This window comes from Cyphomyrmex costatus, unplaced genomic scaffold, assembly GCF_001594065.2.
Source record: "Cyphomyrmex costatus isolate MS0001 unplaced genomic scaffold, Ccosl1.0 scaffold129, whole genome shotgun sequence".
NCBI lineage: Eukaryota > Metazoa > Arthropoda > Insecta > Hymenoptera > Formicidae > Cyphomyrmex > Cyphomyrmex costatus.
The window spans coordinates 142424-152946 of record NW_017275271.1 but is presented as its reverse complement, the minus strand read 5'-3'; the positions used below and the strand labels follow the sequence as shown (position 1 = coordinate 152946).

Sequence of the window (10523 nt, the reverse complement as noted above, 5' to 3'; positions counted from 1 at the left end):
TGACTTTTTGATTATCGTACCTTAATACTTTTGTGAATAGAATAATAAGATAAATCAAATGGTATAAAGAAAACACATAGTTGCTTTAAAAAAAATATGTATGCAAAATCGATAATTTTTTAAATACGCAACTATGCAACGGCCATGTTGAAACAACACAAGTACTGACCTCTCCCAGTCAACAGCGAGAATTAATTCAAGCACCTAATACTTTAATTTAAACAACAATATTACACACGGCGTATTGCATACAGGATATTATTGTACACAGCACATTGCACACACGACATTATTGTACACAGCGTATTACACACGGCGCACAGTGGTCCAAACGCAAAAGATTCTGTTCAAAACAGTCTACAGGTCGTATTTCTTAACCGATTTCAATGATCTTGGAATAGAAATACTCAGAAATAAATTCCAAAGAAACGTAAGGAAGCCGAATTTGCATTTTCTTTGTTTATGCAAAAATATTTAAACAAATAAGGTGATGAATTGACACTTTTCCACTAAATTATTTTTTATTTGGTTCCAAACTACTTTAATGAGCTCACTATCAATAAAAATAAATATTATCCCATCGTAAGAGAAGAAATAATTCATTAAACATTTAATTTTATCATTATAAACAAATTATTTAAACAAATTATGAATTTCAGCGCTTTCTCACAGAATATTAACTTAATTGATCTAAGTTACTATAATAATGATGATCTTTCACAAAACTTGATTGTAAACTAACAATTTTAATTGTTATAAACAATCAAATAAACAAATAGTAATTTTAAAATAAATTATTACGGATTATTTTTTATATTTAAATCAATTACACATAGAATTATGCGCAAATTGATTTTAGAACATGGGATTGTGTCAACTATGTACATTTGTTTTATAACAATGTAATAAAATCCAACTGATTATGTTTGAACAGATGCGCGCGCGCGTGTATGTGTACAAACGTATATAATATATGTATAAGAAGCGTGCGTGCGTGCGTGCGTGCGTGCGTGCGTGCGTGCGTGCGTGCGTGCGTGCGTGCGTGTAAAGGTCGAGTTTTTAACATTTTAGTTTTTTAATTAATATTGCTGAATTAACTGTGTAATTTCATTTTCAGTCTCATCTTCCGGCTTTGTCCATTGCTGTCTTAAAGACGCAATATAGATATCTGAAGATACAAGCAATTTTTGAATTAAATCTTGATTTGCTGCCAGTCGAGAATACTTCCGGGTATGAAATTCTCGGAAGCGTTTGAAGTCCTTGTTGCGGGCTTCAACAGCTTCTTCGGAATATTGGCCGATTGAAAGCAAAAAATGTTGCATTACCTTTCCTCCATGCAAGAGTACTTTATGGACTGATAGAGGCATGAAAAACTAAGGGTAATGTTTAACATACAATTCTGCAGTCTCAAAGGCAAACTTATCAAAAAAGTCTATTGGTACTTTTGTACTACTTGCTAATATTCTTAAAATTTGGCCGAATCTTTTGATAAGTTCTACATTGACTCCTGTTATTTCAGAGGTTAAATCAGGATCTGAAAAAAATCTTCGGGCAGTATTTCCGTTGTTGGTGTTTCCAGTTTCTTGATTTGGTTTGTCTATTAGCAAACCTAGTTTTTCTCTAAATTCTGTGCAAATCCTTTCTTTAGCTGTATTTTTCATTCGCTTTTGTTCTTCAGTCATTGCAGATCGTTTACAAAAATCTAAGCGATAGCCAATGTGCAAAATACACTCCATGAATCTTATCCACGCATGCAGCGTCGAGAGGCCGAATTCAAAATGGGAAGTGTTGTCCTTTTTTTCTTTAACACGTTCAAGATGATTCATTTCACTAGGCTTAGCGCCACAAATGTAACAACTTGCGGATGATGGAGTATCAGACAGTGTTTGACAAACTTTACCATTTACCATAGTCAAATGCATGTCTACGTGAATTATGTACGTGATATCAAAAACAGTTAATTTTGTTGGCTGCAATTTCTCTATTTGATCTTTAATTAATCGAATTTCCTGCTTTGGTCTCTCCTTTGTTTCCTTTGCAAATATAAAAGTAATTGGTATGCAACGTCTAGGTGATGCAGGATGAGGATTGCACCAAACAATGGTGGACTTATTACGTTCTTTCAAACAAAGTGGTACCATGGAGACAGTGAAAACAGTTTCGTCCGTGAAATTTACGCCCGAAATCTTTTGATTATATCGTCCTTGATCAGATGCTCCATCACAACCATATTTGATAATAAAATCCATGGTACAGATTTTCTCATTGTGGTCAATGTCAAGAAGATTTAAATTGGGATCTTTAAAAAGACGCAGTACTGTGTGATCAATAAGAGATTGAAGATTAATACGCGCTTCTATTTCTGACGTCAGTATCTGTTTAGGATAGCACTCGTTTTTTGCTTCTAATACTTTCGAATACGCAGGATAAATATTAGCATTTCTTTCTTTAGCTTGCGTTCGAATAATTGTATATTGATACTTAGATAGTTTAACATCTTCTATCAAAGCTAAAGCTTCTTCCGCAGAACACGGAGTGTATGACTGTTCATCACAATTTTTTAAAATATTAGATCCTTCGTCATTCTCCTTTAAAAGTGTCTTTATGATATTCGCCAACTTCCATTTTCCGCTAGTTCGTAGCATTCGCAAAAATGCTTCCTCAATTTCAATATTTGAATAATTTTCTTCTATTAAAATCAATTTTCGCCTCTTTGTTGCAACAGAAAGTTCTTGAAAGTTCTCATTCGAACAAGGTTTTCTTCCAGTCTGAATTTTTTTATCAGAAAGATCTACAACAAAATCAGAATTTAACCATTTTACGAACCGTTTCTCAAAGTTGTTTCTTATATACAGTGACTCTCGCCATTTCTTTTGGAAAGCACTGAAAAAGTATCGATTCAAAGCGTCACTTACTACTTCGATATACTCAGTATTAAGAGCGTACTCATTTTGTAAATGGCTCACTAATTTTCCCAATTCAGGATTGTTGTTTTCTATGAGGAAATTACAAAGAACCCTCTTAGAAATCCTAAAAGAATCCATTATATATTATTACAATAAGATTAATAGAGATAAACTATTGATCAAATAATAATATGAAAATATCAATATTATTGTACCAATAAAAAATTTGTAAAACGAGAACGAGAAAACGTGGAAGACTAATATCAGATACACTGAAATCAAAATCCATGAAAGAATAGCATAAAAGCATAAATTTCAAACGAAAATTCTTCTTAAGTATACACCTTATAAAACTCTTAGGCGTTTCCTTCTTACGAGAAGGGTGGCCATCTCGTGGTAACTTTCGAGGACTATCGCAATTTTGCCACGAGATGGCCACCCTTCTCGTAAGAAGGAAACGCCTAAGAGTTTTATAAGGAGTATACTTAAGAAGAATATTATATACGTTTATACACATACACGCGCGCGCGCATCTGTTCAAACATAATCAGTTGGATTTTATTACATTGTTATAAAACAAATGTACATAGTTGACACAATCCCATGTTCTAAAATCAATTTGCGCATAATTCTATGTGTAATTGATTTAAATATAAAAAATAATCCGTAATAATTTATTTTAAAATTACTATTTGTTTATTTGATTGTTTATAACAATTAAAATTGTTAGTTTACAATCAAGTTTTGTGAAAGATCATCATTATTATAGTAACTTAGATCAATTAAGTTAATATTCTGTGAGAAAGCGCTGAAATTCATAATTTGTTTAAATAATTTGTTTATAATGATAAAATTAAATGTTTAATGAATTATTTCTTCTCTTACGATGGGATAATATTTATTTTTATTGATAGTGAGCTCATTAAAGTAGTTTGGAACCAAATAAAAAATAATTTAGTGGAAAAGTGTCAATTCATCACCTTATTTGTTTAAATATTTTTGCATAAACAAAGAAAATGCAAATTCGGCTTCCTTACGTTTCTTTGGAATTTATTTCTGAGTATTTCTATTCCAAGATCATTGAAATCGGTTAAGAAATACGACCTGTAGACTGTTTTGAACAGAATCTTTTGCGTTTGGACCACTGTGCGGCGTATTGCGCACAGGACATTATTATACACAGCATATTGCACACACGACATTATTGTACACAGCACATTGTTCTGTGCGCAATACGCCGTGTGCAATATTGTCGTGTGTGCAATACGCTGTGTACAATAACGTCCTATGCGCAATATGGTCGTATGTGCAATACGCTATACATACAATAATGTCCTGTGCGCAATACACCATGTGCAATACGATGTGTACAATAACGTCCTGTGCGCAATACACCGTGTGCAGTATCGTGTGTGCAATATTGTCATGTGTGAAATACGCTGCATACAATAATGTCATGTTTGAAATGTACTGTGTACAATAATGTCGTTTGTGCAATACACCGTGTGCAATATTGTCGTATGCGCAACACACTGTATACAATAATGTCGTGTGTGCAATGTGCTGTGTACAATAATGTCGTGTATGCAATACGCTGTGTACAATAATGTCCTGTGTACAATACGCTGTATGCAATATTGCTGTGTGCAAACGAAGCTGTAGGCAAGCGTTTTTTAGGCAATCAGAATTCTCCCGAATTTTCACATAAACAATTGATTTTATCTTAATAACAAAAACAATTTTTAATTTGCCGAAAATGACATTATAAATTGAAGGAGTTCGCGACGTCAAATCACGCGCCATGAACTCACGTGGCAACGTTATCTCCGTGGCGGCACTGTCGCGACTGACGCGCTCCTCGTTTCCTTTACTTCTTCTCACGTCACACTTTCTGTGCACTTCTGTGGAAAACCGAGATGAAATGGTATCTCAAAGGTAAGGGACTCTTAGAATATGACCTCGGCACGGTCGTAATAAGCGAAGACGCCACAGAGGCGGAAAGAAAAGTGTTTCGCATCAACGGCGACAAAGCGATGGCCCCATAGGATTACATATAGAACGGAGTCAACAGATCCACATCGAGGAATGCAACGACGCGCGCGAGGCATGGTTATCCTTAGAGCAGGTACACCAACCCATTAATAGAATACGCATAATGCAATTAAAAAAAGAGTTTTGTCATATTAAAATGAAAGACGGCGAAACGATGTCGACATATATAGCAAGGGCCAAAGTCGCGGCCACTAACCTAAAACAAGCAGGCGCAGAAACGAAAGACGAAGACCTCGCGTATGCAATACTCGCCGGACTACCGGACACGTACGAAAATCTTAACATGGCACTAGCGAGCCTTTCGGACGACAGATTCACATCCGTAGAGGTTATTCGCGTTCTTTTAGCAGAACGATAGACGCCGTTCCCGCATAGACGATAAAGACAGCGCAAGCGGAACAACGGAGGCACTGCAGATTGACAAAAAGTCCAAAGGCACTCGAGGTAACAAAGCGTCGAACGCAGTCGCAACGCAGGTTACGCCTAAAACAGTATGCTATAACTGCAAGAAACTAGGACACTACGCGAGGGACTGCTCTAAACAAGGTAACAAACAAACACAGAATAATAAAAATAAAAAGAATCTTGATGCATTTTTAGTATCCCTGAACAACCTTGATATTGAGGAAAACTAGCTATTAGACAGCGGATGTATGCACCATGTATGCAAACGAAAGGACTGGTTCCAAAACTTCCGAGAAATAGAAGGCGAAGCAGTTAACACGGCAGCAGATCTCGAGAAACAAAAGTCCGCCCAACTCATGGCAAAAGGCGTCGGCGATATCGTATTGAAAACATTAGTCGGAAACGAAGAAAAGGCAGTGGTATTGCGCAACGTTCTTTACGTTCCACACATTAGAAAGAATTTAATGTCTGTTTCTCAAATTGAAAGGAAGGGCAAAGAACTTATCATCAAAGAAGGTAAGGTAAAAATACGCAACACGTCAAATAATGTGTGAAGCCTTTCGAAGAAACGACCTATATATCGTCAGAGCAGAAATTGACTTAACGACAAGAGTCGAGGCCAATCTCATTTTGATGAAAGATAACGATTTGTGGCACCGTCGATTCTGCCACGTAAACAACCACACCATTGAGAAGCTCGCCATACATAACAAGGTACGAGGACTACACGGTACTCGAATGGATGAATACGACTGTGATGCATGCCGAATAAGTAAGTCGACGAAAACAGCATGTAGAAGAATCAAAGGTAGACAGAGCCATGAAGTCTGTGAACTAATACATTCAGATCTATGCGGGCCGATGCCCGTCGCGTCATTAAGTGGCAATAGATATTTCATCACGTTCATCAACGATTTTTCGAGAAAACTGTAATGTGCATCAAATCGAAGGACGAGGTTACAGATTGCGTTAAGAAATATATAGAGTGGAGCGAGAAAAAGGAAAGAAAGTAAAACGATTCCGTACAGACAACGGACTTGAATACTACAACAAGGAACTTAAGAAATTCTTCGACACAGGCATCAAGCACCAAAAATCAAACGTTGAGACCCCCCAGATGAATGGAATAGCCGAGAGAATAAATAGAAGGCTCATGGATTTAGTGAGATCAATGCTAAAAAACGCGAAACTTCCACAAAAGTTCTGGGCCGAAGCCGTAGTGACGGCCGCATATATCCGCGACAGAGTGGGACACTCATCGATCAAAGGAGAAGTTCCGCTTGCAATATGGACTACACCTAGCGTTCAGCATCTGAAAGTATATGGATGCCTAGCTTACGCCAACCTGCCCAGACAGGGAAGAAAAAAATCGACGACAGAGCAGCGGAATGTTTCCTGGTCGGATACGTGTCACAGACCAAAGGATATCGTCTTTGGTGTCCGGAAAAATCGGATGTAATCATAACAAAACACGTTCGATTTGCCGAAGACAAAACAGGCTACGAATGGATATACAGAGACCATCGACATCCAGATACAAATACAATCGCATATGGTCAGAGAGCGATAGCGAATCAAAATCAGATTACGCAGAGCCACTTCAACGTAATTTCGAAAATAAAACGAAGAAAAAGGAGCCACAATTAACTTCAGAAGATCCATCAGAAGACTCGTCGAACGACACAGAAGACGCAGCTGGGACGCAACAGACAGCGGGGGTAGAGAACCCACGATAAGAAAAAAGAAAAGCAGGCAGACCTAAGAAAGTAGTGAGAAACCCATACGGCCGAAAAGGAAAACCGAAAACCGGCACGTACGAACGAAAATCCTACTCGGAAAGCGAAGTGAAGATAAATCTCGTCGAGGTGGTAGAGCCTGACAACATAAACGAAGCACTAGCCTCACCGCAAGCGAAGAAATGGAAACAGGCCATCCAAGAAGAGATCGAGAGCTTGGAAAAACAAAAGACCTGGAAGATCACCGAATTACCACCAGATAAACGCTGCATGGGATGCAGATGGACATTCAAACTCAAGAAAGACTCCGAAGGCAGAATTTCGAGATTTAAAGCAAGGCTGATGGCACAAGGATTCTCTCAGAAGAAGGGGATAGACTACAGTGAAACATACTCACCCGTTGCCAACTTCTCAGTACTATGCTTCATGCTAGCCGCCACAGCTGGCGTGGCATACGCGACACTTGGATATCAAAAACGCATACCTAAACGGGAAGCTCGAAGAGGAGCTATATATGAGAGCCCCACCACTACTTGAGATAGCAAAGGGAAAAGTGGTCACTCGAACGACCGATTTATGGGCTAAAACAATCTGGAAGAAGGTGGAATACGGAAATCAACGAACATTTAACAAAAAAACGGATTCCGAAGATTAAAATCGTCAAATTGCGTATACCGCAACGATAGTCAAGTAGTCATAGTCATATACGTCGACGACATTTTCATATTCTCCAAGGAAAAGAATGCATTGAAGAAAGCCGCGCGACTCATCATGAACCGTTACGAAGCTACAGATCTCGATGAGATCACACACGCATTAGGAGTGAAGATCCAACGAAACAAGGACGGTGAAATACGATTGAGTCAGAAAGCATACATAGAATCAATACTCTCAAAATACGGACTGAACGAATGTCGCCCAGCAACAACACCCTTCGAACACGGAGAAAAATTGTCAAAAACAGATAACGCTAAATCGTCAGGGGAGATAGAAGAGATGGTCAACGTACCATACCGACAACTCATAGGACCGCTAATGTACTTAACCCTCTACACAAGGCCTGATATAATGCACGCAGTGACCAAACTTTCACAGTTCAACGCGAATCCTGGACGAACGCACTGGATGCAAGCACATATACTAAGATATTTGAGTGGCACCAAGGATTACGAACTCTTGTATCAAGCTGGACAGACAATCAAGATCCATAGCGATGCGGATTGGGCAGGAAACGTCGACGATCGACACTCATACACCGGTATGACGACAACTCTAGGGAAAAACCTGATACAATGGAAGTCAACAAAGCAGAGGTGCATAGCAACCTCGAGCATGGAAGCTGAATACGTCGCCCTTGCGACAGGAGTTAAAGAAGCAATGTGGTTACAGATGTTCATCACCGAACTAGGTTTACCAGATTTACCATCTCAGAGATGTGAACTACGATGCGACAACCGAGCAGCAATCGATTTCTCAAGAAACCACGTTGAGAAAGGGCGCACTAAACACATCGACATTGCCTATCACATTGTACGAGAGAAACTAGATGATGGGACGATCACAATTTCTTACATCCCATCGAATGAGAACAAGGCTGACATCCTGACTAAACCGCTGAAACGAGTCGCCCACCGAGAAGGTACTCAGAGACTCGGATTGGACATCACGAAAGCGGGGGAATGAAGGAGTTCGCGACGTCAAATCACGCGCCATGAACTCACGTGGCAACGCTATCGCCACGGCGGCACTGTCGCGACTGACGCGCTCCCTGTTTCCTTTACTTCTTCCACGTCACACTTCCTATGCACTTCTTGTACTACTACTTTTCGTGTGTGTAATAAAACGCCTCACGTTATACGATTAACTCGCGCATTGTTTTTCTCAGCCCTTTTAATCCCACATAAATTATCTTTGCAATTTATTTTTATCCATTTTTAACTAAAATTAAATACATTTGTAGGTTTAATCATCGGCGAGATTAAGAGTTTATGGGCGGATGGGTTAATTGAATATATGTCAGATTTGTGGAATATTGTGGATTTCATTCAAAATACGTTTTACGTAATCTGGATAAGTATGCGTATTACGGCTTGGTGGATAGTTCAGGTATAGGTTTTATTATATATGATTTTACCAAAAATATATGAACATATAAATGCATTTTAAAATTAAATAAATTTAATTAATTTAAATAATTATCGTAAAGACACAATTGATTATAGAATAAATATTATAGGATGTTTCTTTTTTTAAATAAATCTTCAATTTTTTCCGAAAATTTTTAATACAGATATTCCTCAAATTATTGAATATGCAAATGTAATGTTTAAATTAATAAAAACATTAATATCTGAGTATTACTGAAATCCTATTACTTTTAATCCTTATAACAAATTCTTTATGAAGGAAAACTTAAAAATCTACTGCATACACAATAATATTTAATAAAAGGATAACTTAAAATTAACGCTAAAAGTTATCAAAAAATTATCGATTATATATTTTTACGAAAAATGATTACTGAGCAATGTTTGCAAAAATTTTCAAAGCTTCAAGCTTCGTTTTTCTTCGAATGCTTCAAGTAATCTAAATACAGTATTCCTATTGTGTTACTATATTTAACACATTCATCTTATATTAAATTAATAGAAAAATATTTAAGTAGACCCTTTCTGGATAAAATGTTAAATTTAATGCAAATCTTTTAACTGTGTAGAGAGAATATTGGGATGGTTTAGATCCTTGGTATCCAAGAGATAAATGGCACGCATTCGATCCAATGCTGCTTTCCGAAGGAGCGTTTGCAGCGGGAATGATATTTAGGTAATTTCTATGAACGTTTGGGAAATGTTTCTTATTGGTTAATATTCAACCTACACGGGTGGATGTATTTCAGCTTTTTAAAACTTGTCCATATATTCAGCGTGAATCCTCATCTTGGACCGCTTCAGATTTCCCTTGGGAGGATGATAATAGATATTATCAAGTTTTTTTTCATCTACACCCTCGTGTTATTTGCTTTTGGCTGCGGTAAGTAATGCTGGTAAATGTGTCGATGAGGGGACCTCCCTCCAATTGGACCTTGACATATGTTATCAAGGTCATGATTCTGAGTAACTTTGCCTTAACAACTAGCCGTCGCTCGCCCTTCGTTAAAAAGTTATTAACAATTATAGTTTTAAAATAGTAAATGTCTCAATCAGGGAACCTCTCTCCAATGACTTTGACCTTGACATATGTTGTCAAAGTCATGACCCTGAGTAACCCTCAACAGGTTTTAGCTGTCACTCGTCCTTCGTTAAAAAGTTATTAACAATCATAGTTGTAACGTATACTATACATGTATGATATGAAGTACTATTCTATACCTTTCCCTGTTCAGAAACGTTGAATTTTCCACGCGAAGTAACTTTTACCCCCCCCC

The 10523-nt window shown here is 37.5% G+C and overlaps 1 protein-coding gene across 1 annotated transcript in view; it reads left to right on the top strand.

Annotated features, from left to right (window-relative positions):
• Positions 1 to 10523, top strand: part of trp (transient receptor potential) — a 225954-nt gene that overhangs the window by 175788 nt on the left and 39643 nt on the right. Inside the window, exons 12-14 of the mRNA XM_018550779.1 lie at positions 9060 to 9205; positions 9816 to 9922; positions 10023 to 10129. Coding sequence (XP_018406281.1) covers positions 9060 to 9205; positions 9816 to 9922; positions 10023 to 10129 — 360 coding nt within the window. The remainder of the gene's footprint in view (positions 1 to 9059; positions 9206 to 9815; positions 9923 to 10022; positions 10130 to 10523) is intronic.